The sequence below is a fragment of the Aethina tumida genome, chromosome 5, assembly GCF_024364675.1.
Source record: "Aethina tumida isolate Nest 87 chromosome 5, icAetTumi1.1, whole genome shotgun sequence".
NCBI lineage: Eukaryota > Metazoa > Arthropoda > Insecta > Coleoptera > Nitidulidae > Aethina > Aethina tumida.
In genome coordinates this window covers 3,829,274-3,855,800 of record NC_065439.1, presented here as the reverse complement: position 1 = coordinate 3,855,800, position 26,527 = coordinate 3,829,274, and the positions used below count along the sequence as shown (strand labels likewise).

Genomic DNA, 26,527 nt, shown 5'->3' with positions numbered 1-26,527 from the left:
TGGTTCAGTTGATAGAAAACCTGTTAGAAGTTCCAACATATTTTTAGACCCATTTACTTCTGTCATTTTGCCCCCCCTTTAAAATTTAATTAGTTCAAATGTCATGACCTAACCAACAAATATCTGACAACAAATATTTTTGAATTCAGTCATACTTACTATATTTTACACAATAATGTAACTGTAATGTATCTATATTATCGTTTGTTACTGTTTATATTCGGTTTCGCAGTAGGTTTGTACTTAGCGAAAATAGTATGCAACGATTTCAACGCATTTAAACGTGGAAATAGAAATATTAAACCATTCACCAATGAAGCTTACAACAATTGGTTCAACAAACAACAATTAAACAAACGATACATAAATTGGGACCAAATTCGATATGGAAACGCATCAGTTACATTAGAATCAAACTACTTATATGAGAAAGTTCCAATTTTATGCCTGATATTGGTGAAATCAGAGAAAAATGCACAGGCAGCCAAAAACACATGGGCTAAAAGTTGTAACCAAGTGGAATTGGTTAAACTACCAGAATCCAGGAAACCTCAAATAAAACGCAACAAGAAGCAATCTTCATGGGTTTTGTTGTGTGAGAAGATGTTCACAGTAACAAACTACAAATGGGTTTTAATTGTTAATGATTATACATTTTCAATACTTGAGAACCTGAGATATTTCCTGGCACCTTTGAATTCTGACCAGGATTATTATTTAGGGCACACTGTAACATTCTGGGGCCATGACTACAATCTAGGTCAAGCTGGTTATGTTTTGAGCAATGGTGCACTTAAAAAGCTTATTAACAAATTGAATAACTCCCAGGATTGTTCCAAAGATCTGACCTTCTGGAACAGGGAGGATTTTTACTTGGGAAAACATTTAGGTCAAATAAACATTCATCCAATTGATACTCGAGATGAAGGAGGATTTTCTACATTCCACCCATACAATTGGTACCATGCATTTTATCCAGGGGAGGGACATTATAAATTAAGCAAGTATCCACACATCTGTTGCAGCAATAAGTCTGTTACTTTTCAGGTACAATTTGAATTATAATATTGTAATTTGTATATTGTGAATTATTTTTGCAGGCTATTGAAGGGGATAAAATGTATACTTATTACTATTTATTCTACACTTTGCAATTATTCATCAATGGCAAATATGGCAATAAACCTTTACCAAAGGAATCTACATATGAGGTGCCAATTCTTAAGAATGTTGCCTTACATTGTGCTATAATTTAATGTTTTAGGTTTGGAAGTCTTTTCTTAAAGAGAGAAACATACCCAGTGATAATATTAGTCCGGAGATGTATTATAAGGTTTGGGAGGATCTTATTGATGACCCAAATTCTTTTGCTAAAAACATGAAAAGAGAAGAGTCTGAATTGTAAAATGGTTGCTATTTTTATACCAATGTTTATATTTTTCCACTAATAAATTTTTTTAATCGTTTCTCCGTTTATTTCTTAATTGTAATTTTTATTCTCAAACAGGATAAGTATTAGTTACCAAACAAGAACACAATTAGTGTTATGAGGGTTACCTATCGTACACATACCAGGCAACCCACAATACACTGACAATCATAATAATAACCTTAATGTGTTTTTCTACAAATACTCCAGAATAAAAACTAAAATTAATTAAATAAATTAAGAAAATGGGGGAAATTTTAAATTATATTCAAGCGACCTCAGCCGTAAATCCTAGCTTTTGGAGCAAGTTATCTGAGTTGAAACTCAATGTGGACAAACTGGAGGACACAAGTAGAAATATATGGGGATACTTTACTAATTTAAATAAAGATTGTTTGAATCCCATACTGGAAGTAGATAGTACCTCATTCAACGAGTAATAAATATTTATCTTCAAATTCTAGTTTATAAAAATTTTTATTATTTTAGAGATTTCAACGATCAAAAGATTTATATACCTTTTTCAGGAAAAATATACAACAAAAACACAATTGAGGAATTCAAAGGGTGCGACAAAACCAACTTGATTAATAACGAAGGGGAATGTTTGTTGGAAAGTATTAAAAGTGGGGATGTTTTAGAAAATCCTTCGTTGTTAAACACCTTTTTAATTTTATCCTTTGCAGTATGTATTGTTATTTGTATAAAGATAAATAATATTGTACAATTTATTGTTTATAGGATCTGAAGAAATATCACTATTATTATTGGTTCTCATTCCCAGTGTTAAAAGAGTTAACAATAAAAAAAGAAAGTGTTAAACCCTTAACTGAGGATTTATCAGATGATTTGGCAAGTTATTACAATTTTTATATGTATTTATGATTTTAATTTTCTTAGTTATAGATTACTCAATTAAATGAAGTGTTCGTTTCCCTCAGTGCCAAAAATAAGACTTACTTCATTGTGGAAAGAGTTGAAAACAAGATACAAATACACAGTCTTAAAGACAAAATACTTGAAATCACTGTAAACAATTACAATAAATTTCATTTTGCATTTTACAACATTTCCAACAAAAGTGGAGTTCCTGGTTCACAGTTAAGAAATTACATTGCATTTATTTTACATTATTGGTATGTACAGTAAAATTTGGAGATTTATAATTATCTATTTTATTTATTTTAGCCCATTTTTGCAAGAAAAGTCTGTATCATTTCTGGAATTTAACTTAAGCAGAAAAGAATCAAAAGTTACTTGTAAAACCAGTACTTTATACAACCTTATTTTGCCTAGAACAGACAGCTTTGGTAAAAATTGGGTTGGATGGGAAAAAAATGAAAGAGATAAAATGGGTCCTAGATTTGCCAACATGAAAAACACCTTAGATCCACACAAGTATAATATTATATTGATTATTGTGGCTTGTTTATTAAATTAATAATTTTAGATTGGCTGATGATGCAGTTGATTTAAATTTAAAGCTCATGAAGTGGAGGATTTTAGACAAACTAGATTTGGAAATTATTAAAAATTCCAAATGTCTGTTGCTTGGCTCAGGAACTTTGGGTTGTTCAATTGCAAGGGCACTTTTAGTTAGTACATTCAATTGCTCATAATTCAAATATTTTAATAATAAATTTTAGGGCTGGGGTGTAAGAAACATAACACTGGTGGATAACTCAACAGTCTCATTTTCAAACCCAGTAAGACAAAGCTTATTCACATTTCAAGACTCAGTTGATATGAAACCAAAATCAGAAGCTGCCGCCGAAAACTTAAAAAAAATCTTTCCTGGAGTTGTAAGTAAACCTGAGTCAAAATGTTAAGATAAGTTCATTTGTAAATTTTGTAGAATTCCAAAGGGTTTCAAATAAACATTCCAATGCCAGGACATTCAGTTGGTGAAAGCATGTTACAACAAGTTAAATCATCAGTCACACAATTAGATGCTTTAGTACAAGAACATGACATCCTTTTCCTACTTATGGATTCTCGAGAAAGTAGGTGGCTTCCAACTGTTCTTGGATATGTTTACAACAAGGTACAAGTGGTACCTCATCATTTATTAAGCAAATAGTTTAATTTCCTTATTGTAGATCGTCATAAACGCTGCCTTGGGCTTCGATACTTATTTAGTTATGAGGCATGGAACAAACCAGAAGTTGGATCAGGTTCAAACAGAAACAAAACCAGGGATAAAAACTCTTTATGGTCACCAGCTAGGTTGCTACTTCTGTTCTGACATTCATGCACCAGGAGACGTAAATGTTAATTATTTACCCACATAAATTATGTTAATAAAACTGTTTTTAGTCGCTAAAGGATCGCACTTTGGATCAACAGTGCACAGTGACTAGGCCAGGACTATCACAAATTGCTGGAGGATTAGCTGTTGAGTTGGCTGTTAGTTTATTACAACATGAACAACGGTGCGCTTTAAAACATGTTACTAGTTGTGTCGTTAAAGTTTCCATTTCAGGAATAACGCTCCAGCGTTTTACCAAATGGGTGCCAACCCGAATGTCGCTGACTTAGAAAGTCAGTGCGTTTTAGGTTTGTTACCTCATACCTTGCGAGGCTTCTTGTCGTCGTTTAATCACATTTTGCCGGCCACTCAGAGGTTTCCTAATTGTGTTGGTTGTTCAGTCTGTGTTATTGATGAGTACAAGAAAAATGGCTTTGAATTTCTGCTTAAGGTGTTCAACAGTTCAAAATATTTGGAGGATCTCACTGGATTAACTGAGGTCTTACAACAAGCTACTGATATTGATGTATAATACTACAATGATTAATAGTAATTTAATATTAAACCTGTATTTATTTTAGATCGATGTTCTCAGCGACGAGGAAGACTAAATCCTTCACTTAAATGAAATATATTAAATGCACTCTTTAAAATTTTTAAAAATATATTTATTATGCTTCAGCACTAAGTATTGTGTTTTATTTATATTAGTATTTAAATTTTAAATGAAATTCAAGGTAAAACTTAAAAGGTTGCCAACTTTGGAACATAGAAAATCCAACGTTGCTGTTCTGAAGTTTTCTTTTTATTTTTATTAACATATTGGAAAAATAAATATTTTCACTAATACTTACCAGCTTATTTTTTGTAAAAGTATGTAAAAAACTACACAGTTACAACGTTGAATGAGATTTTCTAGACATGCGCACGCAAGGACTACCAACATAATTTTAAGGCGCTTTATTCAGCTTTTCCAAATATTATAATAAGTAAGTGAAAATAATTAATGTAATATACAATTATATATACTAAGCTAATTACAAAATGAATTTATTATTTATTATAATTATCTAATAAAAATATAAGTAAGTAAATAAATAAAATGTGAATATTTAAATTTGTTTTAAATATTATAATAATATTTTTGTCTAAAAAGAGTAAAACAGTATTAAAAATATAAATATTAAATTTATAAAAACCATTGCACAACAACTAAAGTTGCGTTCGATTCCGTGCAAAATTAAAATCACATATTTCCATTCGGGAGCCCAGTTTTCGTTTACATACGCACGATTTTTACGCGCGGACCAAAATATCGAGCCCACATTCCATCCCCGCGTTGTTCCAAACGGCGTATTTCCCACATGCGCGCCCATCGTCATCAAAACTGCTGTCCGCCGTTTAAGTAATGATGCGATGTTAAAAATCCGACCAATGGGTACGAAGCCTCATTCACACCACACAAAGCGAGTGTCGGCAATAAATCGCACAAATTCCGGAGGAACGACGTGCACAACTATCCTGAGGGACGCTACCGATCGAAGTGTCGTCTAATGAATTAATTTAGTCAATAATTTTTGTTTTTTGTCGCGTCCCGATTGATTTTTAAAAGTGACTCGGCTCGGGATTGTGCGCGGCTTTTTAATTCGGAAGTTTTGGTATAGGTGGCCTATGTAAATATTTGAGATTCCGATCATTCTTCAATCGCAGGTTTGACCGAAATGTCAAATTCTTTTAACAGTTTTGCTTGTTAGTGTGTTTTACGGTGCAAAAACCACAATTGGACCCGTTTAAAAATCGTGCGTCGATCAGTTTACGCCACGCACCGTACGAATCTGAGCGGGTGAGTGTTTTAAGCTGGGGGGTTGTTTGAACACGTGATGTATTTATTGATTTTCGGGGTGGCATTTTGTTGTTTGCGGTTTGTTGTTGTCCAATCGCAAAATTCACGCGGACGCCGTCGAATTTTTTCGAAATCGTACTTTTCTTAGGTTATAAACAACAAACCAACTTGTTAATTTTATGTGTGTTTGGATAATTCATGTTGTTATTTACGTTTAGTTTTATTTGTTGTAAAAATGGATTCATCTCCGGTTCGAAAGCCTACTTGTTTTTGCAACGCACACGACCTAGAATTTTTTGCTGACAATTGTTTAATGGAATTTGAAATATTTTTATTAATGGGTCTTTCCCACACTTTTTTATCTCAATTGATTTCAATTCTTCTAAATTATTTATATATTTTTTGTTGTGTTGTGAAAATCTCACAAATTGTAAAAATTCGTTTTGAAATTCTCCTACATTATCTTATTAGATTAATTAAAGTTATCCATTATTATATTTTTAGAGGAATTTTTGGAACCAGTACTTATTAAACAGTGATATTATTACATCATTTAAATTTATTAGTTTTTTAAACCGTAAATTTTTACATATATAAAAGTTATTATACCAGTTTCCAGATTCTGGTACTTTTAATACATTTTAAAATTTAAGTACCACTTGCTGTTCTAAGCCAATTTAAATTAAATTTATTATTTAGTATATTTAACTACCTATTGGATTTATATATTTTAATTGATGAATTGAATTAAATAATTGAAGAAAACTGTTACAAAAGTGTGAGGTGAGCTAGTTTCATGAATATCCACAAACAGTAAAAATTTGTCTGGTTAAATACTTCAGTCTGTCGTTGGATTAAATAGTTTCTTTTATTTTCGTGTTAATATTAAAAGTCTAAGTTTTTAATTGTTGCGTGTTAATTAATATAAATAAGTTTTGTAGCAAATCAATCTATTTACACATCCCAACAATTATGATTAAGCTATTGTTCAGACGTAGAAATATGTTTGGAAGTGTTTCAAGGAATTTATTGTCCACATTTTCCTGTAGATTTATTTCAGCAGTTAAGCAACATAATTTTGTTAAATATGTCAATAATTGTTCTAGATAATCATTAATGGAATATTTTAATAGCATTTTTTAAAATAAAATCTGGTAATATAATTTAATAATATACTGCAATTGATTAGTTTAAGTTTAATACATATTTTTTTAATTATAGACATTTTATTTGCCCCCCAAAATTTAAAAGGTGAAAGTTTCTTACATTGAATTGTATTTTAGTATAATACGTATCAAATTTAAACAAGAATGGACCAAAAGTTACTGAAATATGAGAAAAAACAATTTTTGAAATTGTATATATTGTACACATTATTTATATTATCTACATTGTCTACATTGTATACATTATATATACATTGTATATATTGAATATTCTTAAGAAATTTTGGAAAAAATTGTTCGTATATAATATATTAAGTTATTATTATTAACATTGTTATTATAAATATATCACATTGACCTAAAACTTTAATTGTTGAATTGTTTTTTCTCAAAATAATACAATGTCATTAAATATTTGATTAAATTCCTATAATTAAGCAGCATATCGTTTTCCTTAGGCATTATCACATTGGAATTCCACTTTATTAAGCTTTATCAATGATAAATAAAATGTAAATGTATTTTAATTACAGGATTTTGTCGTGCCTTCACTCACAAATAGTTTTCCTATGTTATTTTTAATAAATAAATGAGTAATTAAGTGAAAAATTTAAATTATATTCGATTGATATCGAAGACATGAATAATTCAATTAAAAACAACGTCCGTTGTTCATGGATGTTTTCGTTGGAGCTCAACAGGGTTAAGGACAATACCGTCTCGGTTCTGTTTTGCTTCACGGTGCCCCGTGTTCGTTCAGACGATGAAAATTATAACTCAAAAAAAGCGGATCCGTGAATTATTTTACATTAATTGGTCGGAACTGATATTTTATCGTGGCGTCTTTCCATCTGCCGTTTTATGCTCCGACTGAAATCGTAGATTTATGCTTTCTTCTAAAACATTCTATAAGTTGCTATAGTTTTGTCCAACTCGATAATGTGGTCTTTCTTTTCGCAGATAGCAATGGAGGGCGGTGAATCCCCCCTTGACGTGCTCTCGAGGGCGGCCACGATGGTGCAGGAGAATCAGGCGTTGAACGGTAAGAATTGTTATCACATTCGTTTTAAACAATATTTTATAGCTTGGCATGTCATATATTCAGAAATTGATTGATTCCATTCCTCAGAGATGAGCTGAAATTAAAAGGCAAGAAGGACATTATACATTTAGTCAATAAAAATGGATTTCAACTTGAATAAGTTGTTACATGTGGAGCTCAATTCAGAAAAATAAATGTAACACTTTACAGTGTTTTGAATAGAGTATAGAACAATCAATATTAGTTTCGAATATTTTGAAAAATCCTTTAACAAGAACAATCAGAAGCACATACTATATTTGGTGCATTGTACATTCTTAAATTCCTCAGCAGCTTTTTTATTTTCGTTTGTTTGCATCTCGGATGGCTGCGAATGTACCGTTAACAATATATAATGGTTTAGAAAGTATTCGATTCGATTGCGGACTTGCAGCGAAATTTCTTTGTACTTTTATCATTTGTCATGTTTGATAACATCACCAATAATTTTTTCTGTTAGTTGAAATAAGTAATTTATAATAAATTGTGTAAATAAAGAAGTCTCAAATCAATATTTATTGTATTGGGTTTCCCTCCCACAATATTTATTATTGAAGTTGGGCGTGTACGAATGATTTTCTTCACTTTGCGTCACTCAGCAAACAAAATTCGAAAACATAACTTCGACATGACATAATAATTATTTGTGCACAAAAATGATCATTTCACTGTGTGTGTTGTATCATTCTTGGAATAATGATTTTCTACGGTTAAAAACGTGATTTTGTTGAATCATGCCGAATGAAACATTCGAGATTTTTTCATATTTATACCATTATTTAAATTATTCTATAAATTTAATAGTATAAAATTTTATACATAAATAAAAAATGATTATAAAATAATTTTAAACTGTGGCAATGTAAAAAAATTGTGTATACTGAAAATATTCAAAAATTAAAGACATAATTTAATTAATTTTAAATAATAATTTAATAAAAATTTAAAAATCATAAAATAATATTTTAAATATTTTTATTTTTTCTATAATTATGCTAAAAATAAATATTATATATAAATAAAATTAATAAAAAAATAATTTTAAACAATGAAAATGTAAAAAAATATGTATATTGAAAATTTTTCCAAATTAAAGATATAATTTAACAAATTTTTAATAATAATTTAAAACAAAACATAAAATTTAATAAAAAATGATTAAAAAATTAATTTCAAACTATGGAAATAAATAAAAAAATCTGTACACTGAAAATTTTCAAAATTAAACACATAATTTAACTAATTTGTAAATAATTGAAATTTTTGTAAAATTTATAAATACTAATAAGTAAAAAAATAATTTAGCCAATGTAAAAACAATAAAACCATTCAAAACGAATTATAAAATTATTTATTTTTACATTTTTATGATTTAATTGATAAAATAATTGAAATTATTGGTGAAAAAATGTGATAATTTAATTAACTAATAATTTTCCTGCTTAGAAATACTTTCTGTAAGGACTAATTGATGGATAATTGAATAATATTATCGACATTGATACGCATACCAAAAATGAATCAACAATAACAGAATCGAAAGCCCATTGAAATCATCGTCCATTTGGAATATTTATTAATCGGTCGTCAATGGGAATATTAATTGTTCGTGCATAAGTGCGTATCATTACCATGTGAAATGGATTTTGAAATCGTAAATCGTAAATCGTAAATCGTTTCTATTGTGTCGACGGACGATAACACAATAGGTGTCGTTTTTCATTTTGCATACAGAGAATCGATTACGCCTTTCGGGGTCGCGACCACGTGAAGGACACCAAAATTAAACGCCAAAATATTGTTCGACCTTTCCAAAATAAAAACTTAGTTGGCATTAGTTCGTCGCTGTCATTCTTATGATGGTCGTTTTATTTATACAAATTCAAACAACTGTTTCATTCAATTAATTCTATTTTACTATTTTTTCATAAATTGATTTATCCCCCAATTTTTTAAATATATCTACAAAGTGATTTATTTATTAACAATCTCGCTTTTACCAGTTGAACACAACATTCCAACCAAATTCCTCGCTCATAAAAATCCCACTTCAAAACTCAAGTGGGCAACATGAACGCCATGAAAAATTCATGGCGACCGATAATGATGTACACAACGTTCATAATTAACATAACAATAATAATTTTTTTTCGTCCGAATGTTTAAATTATCAATTGTGATTTTGGCCCGTACAAAAAATATGTTTATTTATGATTCTCGTTAAAGTTGACACGAAAATCAAAATTGGAACTACTTAATTTATCATTAATTAATAATTTTTCTCGTTTACTTGTTTATTCGTTTATTCGTTTACTCGTTTACTCATTTACTCGTTTACTCATTTATTTATTACTCATGACTCTTTATTAATGTCCCTCCTCATTAATTATCACTCCTTATTAATTATTACTCATTAATTATTACTCACTCCTCATTAAGTATTACTCACTCCTCATTAAGTATTACTCACTCCTCATTAATTATTATTCACTCCTCATTGATTATCCCTCCTCATTAATTATCCCTCATTAATTATCCCTCCTCATTAATTATCATTCCTTACAACTATCACTCTTAATTATTACTCTTCATTAATTATCACTCACTCCTCATTAATTGTCAGTCATTACTCATTAATTATCCCTCCTTATTAATTACCCCCATAATTATCCCTCCTCATTAAATATCCCTCCTCATTAATATTACTCCTCATTAATTATCCCTCCCTTATTAATTATCCCTTCTCATTAATTATCATTCCTTACAACTATCACTCCTCATTAATTATTACTCTTCATTAATTATCACTCACTCCTCATTGTCAGTCAGTCCTCATTAATTATCCCTCCTCATTAATATTACTCCTCATTAATTATCCCTCCTTATAATTATCCCTCCTCATTAATCATTACTCACTCCTCATTAATTATCCCTCCTCATTAATATTACTCCTCATTAATTATCCCTCGTTAATATTACTCCTCATTTCTTATTACACCTCATTACTTATTATTCCCCATTACTCAGAACTCATTATTCCTCACTACTCCTCGTTACTTCTCATTACTCATTATTCATTACTCAATAAGTAATTAGTGATAGTAAATAAAACTTGGTAATTTTCTATTAATATTCAATTTATTGTGTTAAATTATAATAAAAAATTGTCACCTCGATGTGTGAGATAAGAATAAGACAATAATTAACATGAATATTTGCGTACGAAAGGTCGGAAGAACCGAACGGGCCGCGATGCCGCAGCGGAGAGGCCGTCGTCGAAATTCTCGCCGGATGACGCAAGATCATCCCGCGACGGCGAGAGCGGCCCGTCCGTTCGTGCGCGTTACAGAATCCGTGAAACAATTCCAACAATTTCGACTATTCGTCTAGCGAACTTGTTTGCCTCTCTCGTCGCGCACAACGGCGACACGTTTCGATGAGGAGGAAGGAAAATAATCTTTTTGTTGTTTGGAATTCCCCAAATAATCGAAATTTTTGTTAGATATCATTTAAAAAGAACAAATGTATAAATAAATTGATAAAAATTAGAAGTAAAAATTAAATATTCATTCGAGTATAAATAAATAATAATAATATTATGCATAATAAATTAAAAAAAAATAATATTTGATGTTAATAAAATCCATTAATATATTGTAATATTTTCAAAATAGTTATAAAAATTATTATAATTAATTCAAATTATTAAAATGGCTAATTATTATAAATTTTTTAATATAAATTTATTTATAAAAAGTATAAAAATTTTAAAACATACAAGAAATACAAAATAATTTAAAACTAAAATAAAAACAAATTAATTATCTATCAATCAAATAAATTTTGAATATAAATTAAACAAATAAAAAATGATACATCATAGAAATATATGTAAAAAAATCTGTACTTTCAAAATTCTCAAAATTAACAATATAATTTAATTAATAATTAATAAAAAATTTTTATATAAAATTTAAAATATCTATAAATCAAATAAATTTTAAATATAAATTAAACTAAAAAATGATAAAAAAAATATTTTAAATCATATAAATATATTTAAAAATCTGTACTTTCAAAATTCCCATAATTAAAAACATAATTTAATTAATAACTGATACAAAATATAAAAATTTAGTTAATTTGAACAAATATAAAATATTTTAAATAAAAAAATTAATAAATAATTAAATTTTTGAACAATAAAATAAAACAATTTAGTAAATTTAATAATCATAATTTAAAATTTTGAATATTTATAAGCTAGTCTATAAATTTACTAGAAATATTATTTAAATATAAATTAAATAAATAAAAAATGAAAAGAAAATATTTTAAATCATAGAAATATATAAAAAAATTTATACTTTGAACATGTTCATAATTAAATACATAATTTAATTAATAAATGATGCAAAACATCAAACAAATTTAGTAAATTTAAAAAATATAAAATAATTTAAATAAAAAATGTCAAAAAAATTATTAATATAATAATGTTATAATATAATTATTATAATTTAAAATTTCAGATATTCTACAAATTAGTACTTTGAAAAATTATGAAATTAAAAATTGATACAAAATGTAAAAATTTACTAAATTTAAATAATTTAATAAATATAAAATATTTTAAACCAAAAATGACAAAAAATTGATAAATAATACTTTTAAACAACCATAAAATAAAACAATTTAGTAAATTTAATAATTATAATTTAAAATTTTAAATATTTATAAGCCAGTCTATAAATTTACTATAAATAATTATTAAATATACATTAAACAAATAAAAAATAAAAAAAGTATTTTAGATCGCAGAAATATTTAAAAAAAAATGAAAAATTTCAAAATTAAATACGTTAATAAATTGATACAAGACATAAAAATTTATTAAATTTAAAAGTATAAAAATATTAGTAAAGTAAAGTATAAAAATATTAATAAATTGATACAAGACATAAAAATTTATTAAATTTAAAAGTATAAAAATATTTTAAGCCAAAATTGACAAAAAATTGATAAATAATAATAATGTTTATATTTTTAAACAACAGTAAAATAAAACAATTTAGTAAATTTAATAATTATAGTTTAAAATATTTATAAACTTCCTTATAAATTTACTAGAAATAAATTTTAAATTTTAATTAAACAATTAAAGAATTAAAAAAATATATTTTAAACCTTAAATATATATATATATATATATATATATATATATATATATATATATATATATATATATATATAAAAATCTGTACATTGAAAATTTTCAAAATTGGAAACATAATTTAATTAATAAATAATACAAAACATAAAAATTTAATAAATTTAAAAAATATGAACTATTTTAAATGTAAATAAAACAAATGAAAAATGACAGAAAATAAATTACTTTCTATTTATTTATATATTTATTTAATTTAAAGAGTTATAAATAATATCATTATTCATAATATTATAAATATTAAATACAATAAAAATGATTTATTTATTCATAAAAATTGTAATAAAAATATTATTTAGTAATTAAAAATATTAATATATAAATAATTTTATTGAGTTTCTTAAATAAAATAATAAATATTTTAAATATTCTTCCGAAAAATATACTAATAATTCTAAGGAAATTATCTAGATTTAAAAAATTAGCAACTAAATATTTATTTGTCTTTAAAATTCCATATTTCATGTATGATTTGTTTATTGAATGATTAGATACCGTAAAGACAAGATAATAAATATTAATAATTATTTCTCATTAAAAAAAAAATAATTTCATTCCTAATATTAAAAATATGTTCAATAAATTGAAGTGTATTTATTCAGTATTAATATTTGCTTATGTCAAGTTGTTATTGATAAGTATTTATCGTTAAATACTTTCTTATCGCCTTTTGTATCCGCATTCTTGAGCCAAATTTAGTTTCATTTATTATCGAACATTTAATTCCATTCAGTTCAATTGATATTTTTAAATTTAATACCAAATAGAATTGTAAAAACTTGTGTTACTTCCAATATTGAATGAAATTATATTTTCACATAATAAAATCAAAAATTACATTGAGTGAAGCACAGCACAAATCAGTTTCGAGTGCATCAGTGCATCTGTGCATCTGTGCATCTTGACAACGTCATTTGCGCAATAAAACCCCGATAATATTACGGCCATAAACACCCGAAAGAATGCACGGCATCCACGAAATTCGGCGTATGGACCGACACGACGGAGTAATAAGGTTGTGAATCGGACGGACATCTGTTGGTTTGTTGGACGGGACCAAAGTGAGAACTCTGATCCGAGTTGGTATGCGGTTAAACTAGTGACGCCCCGCGATAACAACCGTGGAATATCCGTTGTCTTGGATTAACAAAAATAAAACCCATCCTGCCATTGTTCCGACCTCCTTCTTCTCTTCTTCTCCACTACACTCCAGTTTACAAATCAAACTAAATCATTCGAAAAACTATGTAAAAACATTAAATTAAACAAGGTGATGTGGCCTCTCAAATCTTAAATGAGACCAGTAAGGAAACAAACAAGATTTCAACAAATGTTCATTGGTAATGATGAATGGGTCTCTAAATTGTCGGAACCGTCAACGTTAATTGAACTGAACAGGAAGGTGAATCTGTTAGTGCAGGAAATTTCAACAATTAAATGATGCTGCTAAAATTAATGAGTCTTTTATCTTATTCACACTCAATTATTTAATTTAGATGAACTATTATTTAAGATGGCAACCCCAAAATACTTACTTTAGTACTAATTTTTTATTATATTCATTTTCAAATTATATTCATTTGATGGTTTTTATAAAATTACTGCTACAAATAAAGTACTCCTTAAATTCTTAGATAAAGTAATAATAATTAAACTACTACAGATAAAAAAGTACTTTAAATATGAATTGTTTTAAAGGAATTTATAAATGAGAGTTAAATTATATATAAAATTACTGCTACAAATAAAGTACTCCTTAAATTCTTAGATAAAGTGGTAATAATTGAACTACTACAGATAAAAAAGTACTTTAAATATGAATTGTTTTAAAGGAATTTATAAATGAGAGTTAAATTATATATAAAATTACTGCTACAAATAAAGTACTCCTTAAATTCTTAGATAAAGTGGTAATAATTGAACTACTACAGATAAAAAAGTACTTTAAATATGAATTGTTTTAAAGGAATTTATAAATGAGAGTTAAATTATATATAAAATTACTGCTACAAATAAAGTACTCCTTAAATTCTTAGATAAAATGGTAATAATTGAACTACTACAGATAAAAAAGTACTTTAAATATGAATTGTTTTAAAGGAATTTATAAATGAGAGTTAAATTATATATAAAATTACTGCTACAAATAAAGTACTCCTTAAATTCTTAGATAAAGTGGTAATAATTGAACTACAACAGATAAAAAAGTACTTTAAATATGAATTGTTTTAAAGGAATTTATAAATGGGAGTTAAATTATTTATAAAATTACTGCTACGAATCAAGTACTCCCTAAATTCTTAGATAAAGTGGTAATAATTGACTTACTACAGATAAAAAAGTACTTTAAATATGAATTGTTTTAAAGGAATTTATAAATGAGAGTCAAATTATATATAAAATTACTGCTACAAATAAAGTACTCCTTAAATTCTTAGATAAAGTGGTAATAATTGAACTACTACTGATAAAAAAGTACTTTAAAAAGGAATTGTTTTTAAGAAATTTATAAATGAGAGTTAAATTATTTATAAAATTACTGCTACGAATCAAGTACTCCCTAAATTCTTAGATAAAGTGGTAATAGTTGAATTACTACAGATAAAAAAGTACTTTAAATATGAATTGTTTTAAAGGAATTTATAAATGAGAGTTAAATTATATATAAAATTACTGCTACGAATCAAGTACTCCCTAAATTCTTAGATAAAGTGGTAATAGTTGAATTACTACAGATAAAAAAGTACTTTAAATATGAATTGTTTTAAAGGAATTTATAAATGAGAGTTAAATTATATATAAAATTACTGCTACAAATAAAGTACTCCTTAAATTCTTAGATAAAGTAATAATAATTAAACTACTACAGATAAAAAAGTACTTTAAATATGAATTGTTTTAAAGGAATTTATAAATGGGAGTTAAATTATTTATAAAATTACTGCTACGAATCAAGTACTCCCTAAATTCTTAGATAAAGTGGTAATAATTGAACTACTACTGATAAAAAAGTACTTTAAAAAGGAATTGTTTTTAAGAAATTTATAAATGAGAGTTAAATTATTTATAAAATTACTGCTACAAATAAAGTACTCCTTAAATTCTTAGATAAAGTAATAATAATTGTATTGCTACAAATAAAAGAGTACTTTAAACAGAAACTATATAATTAAATCCTAAATTTTATTTATTTAAATACGTTTTTTAAATTAGTATTAACAAAATATGAATGTAAAAATATTTGCAGATCCATGCATTTATAATAGTTTCTGCATTTTATTTGAAATTTTCACGTTGTTGTGCCCAAACAAACAAAAAAATAAATTCCATGCGGGAAAGTGCGAAACTGCACTTTCTACCCACGTTAAAAAATGCGACCCATTAAAATTCCCCACTCAATTTTATGGGAAACTTGACCATTCCATCGTTCCCAAGATCTAGATTGTGTTTAAAAATTTATTTAAATGGAATTTCGGATTGAGACTCAGGGGCAATAGACTAAACACACACACACATGCAGTGTGTCTTGTAAAATGCCGGAGCTTCCGGTTTTTAATGGCCGTTAAGCGGTCCACGAAATACATAAAATTTTGTCACGGACCGGCTGCTTGTTGGTCGGCTGCCGGTTTGTCAATTCGCTTTTGGGACAATGTCGTGAACATGATACCTTGAGGAGTACACTTCCTGCTTCAACTGGAAACTTGAACCTTATTGTCGTTTTCAGAGACAATGTGAGAATATAATTTTTAAGTTTCAACTGTTTCTTTACTACTTCGTCTAAGAATTTAAAAGGTACTTTATTTGTAGCAGTATTTCTATAAATAATTTATAAATTTTTCTAAAACAATTCCTGTTTAAAGTACCTTTTTATCTGTAGTAGTACAATTATTACCACTTTATCTAAGAATTTAGGGAGTACTTTATTTGTAGCAGTAATTTTATAACTCTCATTTATAAATTCCTTTAAAACAATTCTTGTTTAAAGTACTTTTTTTATATGTAGTATTTCAATTCTAAGAATTTAGGGAGTACTTTATTTGTAGCAGTAATTTTACAAAATAATTTAACTCTCATTTATAAATTCATTTAAAACAATTCTTGTTTAAAGTACTTTTTTTTATATGTAGTATTTCAATTCTAAGAATTTAGGGAGTACTTTATTTGTAGCAACAATTTAATAAATAATTTAACTTTGACCCATAAAAATTATCTTTACTTCTTCATCATCGTTATAAACTACTCGAGTACACATTGAATCATTTTTCTTCAATATTTTCATGTTATTCCAACATAATGAGATCATTTTTGCATCAGTGATTCCCAGAAATTCCTCCGACCATTCGTCAGCATTGTTTCAGATCAATTATCCTCTAATTGCTCTCAACTGTGTTTCTTTCGTTCATTTATAAAAGAATAATTACTTTCCCTTCACCACTTTTTTTTTGTAAATAGTTTTCATTGTTGGCCTCTTTGTTCTTAGTGATTGATGAGTTTAGATTTGAATATTCAAGGTACAGCTTCTGTACTTGGAAGCACATTTCAAAACTATTATTATTATAATAATTCCAAGATTGGTTATAAATTTAACTGTAAATGTTAATTAATGGAAAGTAAATCACGTTGTTTATTTAATTTAAATGTTGCAGTCTCAATTGTGAGAACACACAGACTAAGAAGAATTATTTCATCATTGATACATTTAATTAATGTTTTATTTATGTAATTAAAACTTGTTTCTCGTTACAAATAAAATTTGAACAGAAAAGAATGAAAGGACTAATTGAATTAATATTTATAAGTAATGGTAATTTGTCGTGTGCTCATTGCGTGGTATTTGTGTTGGTATGTGTGGACTGTAGACGACGACTTCATTCGATTTGATTGAGTTAATGGACCTTTTCATTCACGGAATTCGTTTGTAACTTTTTCATTTCTACAATAGTTAAACCTAATTAATAATGGGGTATTATTTAACAGACGTACAATAACCGTCATTACCCACACTGTAACATCATAATACAATTAATTATCGTTGGAGAAGAAACAAAATATTGCACAACTCTTCTGTTTAACGTTTAATTAATGCAATTAATTTTTCTGCGGATTATACACAGAAAAATTCATGAATATTAACAATTTTGTTTAAGTGTTGTTGTTCGCAATTAACATACATTCCAGTAGTTTGCGTTTAATAAAAGAACAATGCAATGTTGGTCTAAAAATAACTTGGTCACTATTTTCAGAAAAACACATTTGTAAATTTCTCCATTCATTACGAAATTAGTGTTTACACCTGAGCCGCATTGTCAAGTGTTTTCCACGATTCGCACTTTCTTCCAAACTTTTATTATTTAGTAAATGATTATATATTTAAGAAAATTAAATGATTTGAATTTAGTATTTTATATTTTAAACTGAAAAATTTGTATATATATTTTTTTCAATAAATATTTTAATAAACTAGTTTTTATGAATGAATGACATAACCTAATCTAACCTAACCTAACCCAACTTAACCTAACCTAACTTAACCTATCCTAACCTAACTATTTGAATAAATTATTCAAGAATTAAAATTGTATTAATGATACGAATTATGAATAAATCATGTCGTTCATTAATTCAATTTGTAATTTTTAAAAATGTATGAATATTATATATTTTTTAAATAAATATTTTAATAAAATATTTTAAAAAATGAATTAATCAACTTAACCTAATTTAACTTAACCTAACCTAACTTTACTTATTGCACAATTTTGTAATATATATATATATATATATATATATATATATATATATATATATATAATTAAAAATAATATAAATTTATGAATGTATTTTTTAAATAAATATTTTAATAAATTATCTTTTTAACGAGTAACTTAACCTAACCTAACTATTTGAATAAACTTGTAAATTTGAAATTTCATTTGTTTTAACATAATTACTACATATGTTTCATATTTTAATATCTAAATTTTGAGGGATTAAACAAATTAAACATATTATATGGATACAATTAAAAATATAAATTTATGAATATCATGGTTTTTTTAAATAAATACTTTAATAAGCCATTTTTTAATGACTAACTTAACCTAACCTAACTTAATTTAACCTATCTTAACCTAATTATTTGAATAAATTATTAAAAGTACATATTAATTTTACTTATTAACAAATACTATTAATTATAAATATCTTCAATTATGAATAAATCATATTGTTTATTAATTAAATTTGTAATTTTTAGAAATTTATGAATATTATATATTTTTTAAATAAATATTTAAATAAACTAGTTTTTATAAATGAATAACAATCTAACTTTAGCCTTAACCTAACCTAATAAACTAGTTTTTATAAATGAATAACAATCTAACTTTAGCCTTAACCTAACCTAATCTAACCTAACTTAATTTAACCTATCCTAATTTAATTTGAATAAATTATATATATTAATATTATACATATTAATTTCATTTATTAAAAAAGTACTATTATTGACAGATAACCCCAATTATGAATAGATCATATTGTTCATTAAATCAATTTATAATTTTTATAAATTTATGAATATTATCTAAATATTATATATTTTTTAAATAAATATTTTAATAAACTTTTTTTAATGAGTAACTTAAGTTAACTTAACTTAACCTAACCTAACTATTTGAATAAACTTGTAAATTTGAAATTTCATTTGTTTTAACATAATTACTACAAATGTTTTTTCATATTTTAAAATTTTCTAAATTTTGAGGGTTTTATTTTGTTCTTTTTAATATAAACAAATTACACGTATTATAAATTATAGATATAATTAAAATTATTATAAATTTATGAATATTATCTTTTTTTACATGATTATTTTAATAAGTAACTTAACATAACCTCATCTAACTAACCTAACTTAACCTAACCTAACTTAACTTAACCTAACCTAATCTAACCTAACCTAACTATTTGAATAAATTGGTAAGAGAGTATATATAATTTTATTTATTTTTGAACAAATTAAATATATTAACACATGTTTATAAGATAAATTATGTTTCACTTAAGGATTATGGATTATTTTTGCCACAAAATTCTCGTAATAAAATGTAATTTTGTTGCTACGTAAAAGTATTGTTATTGTTATTTTGAGAATACGGTTGGTAATTCTTTCCATTAATTCAATTTTAATGCTGACTTCCGAATTACGAAAGATTCACTGCGAATCCACAGTTTGGACCACTTCTACCGCTTCATCAGAGCCGCGAAACGGGCCCGAATCAATCGTGAATCGTGGACCGCCAATCGAACGGGTTCCCTGTTTCTCAATGAAAAGTTTTCCCACGCGCCCCACGGCCCAGCCCAAGCGAGCCGACGCTACTAAAACAAAAGACGGAACACGGCCGATTCTCGTGATATAACACGAAAACGAATGAATAAAAAAACAACGACGACGGAACCGGTCAAAAACGTGCGTCCAAGCTAAACTGGTCCCTATACGCGCCCGATTTAGGTGCCATCGGACGCGGACGGCCGAGCCGAGGAGAAAAAAAAACTAATTACGTATACCTGGCTTCTCTTTTACCTGGAGATTCTTATGAATGAAACTGTGTTGCTCTCTCTACTATTCCGAAACGAGCGGAACCGCACACACAATGGCCCTTTACACAAAGTAGTGAATAGTTTTCGGTGTTTCCTTTTGTACCTCGTTGACTTCTTTACGTTATTGTTTTTTGTTGTGGTGCCGTTGTTGTTGTCGTTCGCAAGTGTATTATGGAATTTTCGAAATTCGTGCAAGAACTGTTGAGAGCTTCATTGATGATGCGGGCCCAGAACCAAAAGTGCGAAGTCGGTGACCAAATCAAAAGTAACACCTTCTGGCAACCGTGGCTCATACCAGGTAAAGATCTTGCCAAAACACACTTTAGTTAATCTTGTAAATTAATTATTAAATTGCTCACACTCCTAAATTAATTCTTCTAATCACTGATTCAAATACTACGTAATTTATTCAGCAGCCTCCATTTTAGTCATTTCCGAATGAATAATGTCTAAATTTAGTGATGAAAATCTAACCGAAATTAAAATTATCTTGTTAGATACATATTTTCTACCAAAATATCTAAAATACAAGTCTTATTAATAATATTCTAAAGACATGTTAGTAATTTAGTTATGTTATGAAAAACTACTTGAAGTACTTTAAGTCTTAAAACTCTTACTCAAATAAACCTTATTTATAATATTCACCAAGTTAAAACTTAAAAATTTGGAATAACAAACGTGGTTGTAAACTATGTGTGAAGAAATTCTGAGGAAGTACTTCCAGAAATATTATCAGACACTAATAATAAATTAATCATACAAAATCTAACTATTTAGTTGACTGTTTTCCAAAGATTTTAACTGAGCAGAAAAAAGCAACGTGAAGAAATTTTAAAAAAGTACTTCTAGAAAAATTATAAGAGGTTACAAATAAATCGATACTTTTTGTTTTGTAATAAAATTTATTACTTTTGTTACATCAAATGCTATTCAAAATTGTTTTTTGAAGAAATTTTGAAGGAGTACTTTTAGAAAAATTACCCTAGACTAAAAATAAATCAACAATATGTATTTGTAATTAGTTAGTTAACTAGTTTGAAACGTTTTTTAGTCTTTAAACATAACTTTTGAAGGAGTACTTTTAGAAAAATTATCCAAGACTAAAAATAAATTAGTAATATGCATTTATAATTAGTTAGTTGACTGACTTGAAACGATTTTTAGTCTTTAAACACTACATTTGAAAGAGTACTTTTAGAAAAATTACCCTAGACTAAAAATAAATCAACAATATGTATTTGTAATTAGTTAGTTAACTAGTTTGAAACGTTTTTTAGTCTTTAAACATAACTTTTGAAGGAGTACTTTTAGAAAAATTATCCAAGACTAAAAATAAATTAGTAATATGCATTTATAATTAGTTAGTTGACTGACTTGAAACGATTTTTAGTCTTTAAACACTACATTTGAAAGAGTACTTTTAGAAAAATTACCCTAGACTAAAAATAAATCAACAATATGTATTTGTAATTAGTTAGTTAACTAGTTTGAAACGTTTTTTAGTCTTTAAACATAACTTTTAAAGGAGTACTTTTAGAAAAATTATCCAAGACTAAAAATAAATTAGTAATATGCATTTATAATTAGTTAGTTGACTGATTTGAAACGATTTTTAGTCTTTAAACACTACATTTGAAAGAGTACTTTTAGAAAACTTACCCTAGACTAAAAATAAATCAACAATATGTATTTGTAATTAGTTAGTTAACTAGTTTGAAACGTTTTTTAGTCTTTAAACATAACTTTTGAAGGAGTACTTTTAGAAAAATTATCCAAGACTAAAAATAAATTAGTAATATGCATTTATAATTAGTTAGTTGACTGATTTGAAACGATTTTTAGTCTTTAAACACTACATTTGAAAGAGTACTTTTAGAAAAATTATCCAGAACTAAAAATAAATCAATAATATGTATTTGTGATTAGTTAGTTGACTGGTTTGAAACGATTTTTAGTCTTTAAACACAACTTTTGAAGGAGTACTTTTAGAAAAATTATCCAAGACTAAAAATAAATCAATTATATGTATTTCTAATTAGTTAGTTAACTTATTTGGAACGATTTTTAGTGTGTGAACAAACAAATGGTATTAAATACTGTACTGTGAAGAAATTCTGGTGAAGTACTTCCAGAAAAATTACCAGAAACTGACAATAATGCGATTAATTTTCGCATTTTTGAAATAAATCGTCGATATACGTGTGTGACAACAATTTCCAATTACGATTAGATTAAACCAAAACACGAATGTGGCCATCTGTTCCACAAACACAACTCGCCATACACGGCATTGAAATCGTGTCTTTTTATTCGGCCCTCGTGAATTTAGAGTACGTGTCGTTAATTACACACAGGCATTCCCACAATTATTTAGTTATTTTTTAATTACATTGCTGTGACGTACGGGTTTCAAATCTTCCCACATACCGAATAGCAATTAATGTCCTCAGTCAAAAAACACAATTAATTGTTTAACCATCAGAAAGAAACAACGATATTTTAAGAGTTTATTGTAATTAGGTGAAATCAATGCGTTTCAAACAGTCCACAAGTGGACGATTACCCTTTTCAATAGGCACAAATCAGGTAAATGACTGTGAAATGGAAACGAAGCCCGATTGTTCGGTAATTATCACCGAAAACCACACGAATTACGAGTCGAATGAATGAGACGTGAGACCGGATGCTGTGAAACGGGCCTACAAACCATTAGATTCGAATGTGGCCTTCAGGGGTCACGCCGAAAACGTCTACGCACCGCTGCACCGTTTCGTAAACGAAAAATTCCGAAGAATGTCAACCCGAAATTGTCATTGCGACGGCAGTTAGACAAAGAGATAATTGTTTTTATGAATGGACACGGCGTCCCGGTTCATTCACAAACGAGCCAAAAAATGTGCCGGTTCTGGGAAATTTCAAAACTTGTATCTAACGAAGATCTTTCCGACGAAGACATGCCAACGATTTTAATTAAGGCAACAGTGCAACAGATAAAGGAGATATCAGTGGAACTTTTAATGGCATTTTTTAATGTACGGGTCAATGATCTTATTTATTAATCGATGGTTGCTAGTTTATTATCAATTTTTTTTTTAGAAAAAAGCTATTCCAATCCAAAACGTGTCATTTGCATAAAAATTCCACGGAAAAATTTGAATGTGGTAACACATATTAGAGTATCAATGACTTTTGGTGTGGGCAAAAAAATCCAGGATAAATTAAATGACTCAAATTTTATAATACTTACATAATTAATAGTGTCTAAAGACTAAAAATCGTTTCAAACAAGTTAACTAACTAATTAGAAATACATATTATTGGTTTATTTTTAATTTTGGATAATTTTTCTGAAAGTACTCTTTCAAAATTTCTTCAAAAAACAATTTTAAATAACATTTGGTGTATCAAAAGTAATAAATATTATTTATATAATTTTTATATTATTATTTTGTATAATTAATTTATTATTAGTGTCTGATAATATTTCTGGAAGTACTTCTTCAGAATTTCTTCGCATTCTTAGTATTTAACTCCATTCGTTTGTCAAAACACTAAGAATTATTTTGAAACAGAACCTAAGAAACATATATCATTAATTTATTTTTAGTCTTCCATAATTTTTCTAGAAATACTTTTTTAAAATTTATTCACATTGCTTTTTTCTATCACATTTGTTTTCCCAAACAGTAAAAGTCGTTGGAAAACACACACAACCAAATAGTTAGATTTTGTATAATTAATTTATTATTAGTGTCTGATAATATTTCTGGAAGTACAATTTCTTCATATTTTAGTATTTAATCTCATTTTTTTGCCCAAACACCAAATTTATTGATCAAACCAGTTAATTAATTAATTATAAATACATATTATTGATTTATTTTTAGCCGTTGATCATTTTTCTTGAATTACTTCCTCAGAATTTTTTCACATTATAGTATTTAAACCCCTTTGTTTGTCCAAACACTAAAAATCGTTTCAAACAAGTTAACTAACACATTTCATTGATTTATTTATAATTTCTGATCATTTTTCTAAAAGTACTTCCTATAAATTTCTTCACATCACTGTCAAATCACAATTGTTATACCCAATTTCACAATATATTCACCCTAATTGTTAATAATTTTGAGTTGTTGATTTATTTTTTGTCTCTTGTATATTTTCTAGAAGTACTTTTCTAAAATTTCTTCGCAGAGTCTCACGGTTTACCAAGTATTATTGACTTATATTAAGAAGTATTTACGTTTTTTAATATTTTTCTGGAAGTACTTCCAACCCAATTCTAACCAAGATTCGTTTTGTTGCAGACGACTCGAAGAACAGCAAACAGACGACGAAATGGAAACGCGACAGACGATCGCGCCTGCCCGAGTACAGCCGCAAGTCCGACCCGAAGTTCCCGGAAACGATGGGCCTGGACCAGAGGCCGCCCAGCCCCCCTGAGTACAAGCCGGACGTCAACCAGTTGCAGGAGAACGGCAAAAGCGGCGGCGCCGACACCCCCATCGACATGAGCCTGAGGCAACGCGGTCTGCCGCCCTCGTACCAACAGACCATCAACAACCCCGGCTACAGGTCGTCGTATAGGCGGTCGGTGATACACAACGGGGGACCGCCCAGGGAGGAGCTGCCGTCCGGTGAGTCTCTTCGTCGTCCCACACCTAGAACAGTTAATAATATCGTTATTATTTGTAGGTATATCAATGTGCGACCCCATAATAGACGAGCACTTCAGAAGGTCGTTGGGCAACGACTACCACACGCTCTTCTCCAACAACAACCTAGCCAAAGAGCCGCCGAGGACGGTCTCACCGCCGGCCGCCACCCCGGAGCTGTCCGACAGTCCCGCCCTCTCGGTCGACGATCACTTCGCCAAGGCTCTGGGCGGCGACACGTGGGCGAAGCTGAGCAAGAAGCCGGAGATGAAGAGCTCGAACGAAAACAGCCTGTTGTCGACATGAATCCCCTCGCACCACTGCCACCGGTTAATTTAATCTCTCTGTGGAGTTTTGGTCGTCGTTAAATGTTATAAATTTAAGTCTAGGTGGTTATTTTCGTTCATGAGACTGGAATTATCGTTTTGTTTTTCATTAAATCGGACCTCAATTTCTAATCTTTCTAATACATATACGTAAAACACAGTACTAGACTAACTAAGGATGAACGGATGAAGCAAAAACAATCTGTTGTGTAATTGTGGCAGATGTTTTGTGATTTTTATAGTAAGGATTAAAAATTTTCTTTGTGATATAATTCATTGACTTAAAAACATAACATTTTTAATTATATGTTATTCGCCGTATTCCTATTAAAATAACTAATTTATATTCCTATTTAACTAGTATTGTATCCTTAATGAATGTAATAGTGTAAGCCAGTTTTTGCTTTTTATGTGTATAATTGTTTCATTAATGTATATTACATATATTTTCAGGGATTTTATTATATTTAATAAATGCTATTATTGCTATTACATTAGACAACTATATCTAAGCTTTTTAGGTGAAAATTTATTTAGTTAAGTGATTGTTATATAATTTGTATATAAATAGTTGGAAACATATTTTTGTAAATATTTGTTTTTGTATATAGTTAATATCTGTAGTTTTTGTCAAAATATTTATGAATTCTTTAATTTTAGAATATAGACCTAATTATAATTTTTTTAATGTATAATCAATTTGATAATACATTGATGTTCAAAACTGAGTCAACTTATTTTACCCTTACAGCAATATTATAATATACAATATTGTTTTGTAAATTTAATTTATTTTATTGTCTCTGATCATTTTTCTAAAAGTACTTTTAGAAAATTTCTCACCAAAACAATTTTAAATTACATTTATAATAACATAGCAACAGTAAAAGTCATTGGATAACAGTTGTATAATTAGTGTCTGATAATATTTCTGGAAGTAC

At 27.5% G+C, this 26,527-nt stretch overlaps 3 protein-coding genes across 3 annotated transcripts; all 3 read left to right on the top strand.

Moving 5' to 3' along the window:
- The first annotated feature begins 119 nt into the window (after nucleotides 1-119).
- Nucleotides 120-1,466, top strand: LOC109598771 (C1GALT1-specific chaperone 1-like protein). Its single transcript, XM_020014695.2, has 3 exons — nucleotides 120-1,047; nucleotides 1,101-1,211; nucleotides 1,265-1,466. The coding sequence occupies exons 1-3, from the start codon at nucleotides 187-189 to the stop codon at nucleotides 1,403-1,405; spliced, it is 1,113 nt and encodes a 370-aa protein (XP_019870254.2). The 5' UTR covers nucleotides 120-186; the 3' UTR covers nucleotides 1,406-1,466.
- A 158-nt stretch (nucleotides 1,467-1,624) lies between these two features.
- Nucleotides 1,625-4,365, top strand: LOC109598766 (ubiquitin-like modifier-activating enzyme ATG7). The gene is made up of 12 exons (XM_020014690.2): nucleotides 1,625-1,865; nucleotides 1,919-2,114; nucleotides 2,171-2,281; nucleotides 2,336-2,565; nucleotides 2,618-2,827; nucleotides 2,880-3,024; nucleotides 3,076-3,231; nucleotides 3,285-3,473; nucleotides 3,529-3,693; nucleotides 3,746-3,861; nucleotides 3,912-4,203; nucleotides 4,259-4,365. The coding sequence occupies exons 1-12, from the start codon at nucleotides 1,675-1,677 to the stop codon at nucleotides 4,286-4,288; spliced, it is 2,031 nt and encodes a 676-aa protein (XP_019870249.2). The 5' UTR covers nucleotides 1,625-1,674; the 3' UTR covers nucleotides 4,289-4,365.
- Nucleotides 4,366-5,416: 1,051 nt separating this feature from the next.
- On the top strand, nucleotides 5,417-26,422 carry LOC109598765 (uncharacterized). The gene is made up of 4 exons (XM_020014689.2): nucleotides 5,417-5,520; nucleotides 7,647-7,728; nucleotides 24,913-25,242; nucleotides 25,301-26,422. The coding sequence occupies exons 2-4, from the start codon at nucleotides 7,653-7,655 to the stop codon at nucleotides 25,564-25,566; spliced, it is 672 nt and encodes a 223-aa protein (XP_019870248.2). The 5' UTR covers nucleotides 5,417-5,520; nucleotides 7,647-7,652; the 3' UTR covers nucleotides 25,567-26,422.
- Nucleotides 26,423-26,527: the final 105 nt, after the last annotated feature.

What these genes read in the sequence shown, in the direction of transcription:
- LOC109598771 (XM_020014695.2), top strand. Translation starts at nt 187, where the DNA reads ATGTATCTATATTATCGTTTGTTACTGTTTATATTCGGTTTCGCAGTA. An exon ending in ATAAGTCTGTTACTTTTCAG is followed by an intron (nt 1,048 to 1,100) that starts GTACAATTTGAA and finishes TTATTTTTGCAG; the next exon opens with GCTATTGAAGGGGATAAAAT. An exon ending in CAAAGGAATCTACATATGAG is followed by an intron (nt 1,212 to 1,264) that starts GTGCCAATTCTT and finishes TTAATGTTTTAG; the next exon opens with GTTTGGAAGTCTTTTCTTAA.
- LOC109598766 (XM_020014690.2), top strand. Translation starts at nt 1,675, where the DNA reads ATGGGGGAAATTTTAAATTATATTCAAGCGACCTCAGCCGTAAATCCT. An exon ending in CAATTGCAAGGGCACTTTTA is followed by an intron (nt 3,025 to 3,075) that starts GTTAGTACATTC and finishes AATAAATTTTAG; the next exon opens with GGCTGGGGTGTAAGAAACAT. An exon ending in TTGGATATGTTTACAACAAG is followed by an intron (nt 3,474 to 3,528) that starts GTACAAGTGGTA and finishes TCCTTATTGTAG; the next exon opens with ATCGTCATAAACGCTGCCTT.
- LOC109598765 (XM_020014689.2), top strand. Translation starts at nt 7,653, where the DNA reads ATGGAGGGCGGTGAATCCCCCCTTGACGTGCTCTCGAGGGCGGCCACG. An exon ending in GGAGAATCAGGCGTTGAACG is followed by an intron (nt 7,729 to 24,912) that starts GTAAGAATTGTT and finishes GTTTTGTTGCAG; the next exon opens with ACGACTCGAAGAACAGCAAA. An exon ending in CAGGGAGGAGCTGCCGTCCG is followed by an intron (nt 25,243 to 25,300) that starts GTGAGTCTCTTC and finishes TATTATTTGTAG; the next exon opens with GTATATCAATGTGCGACCCC.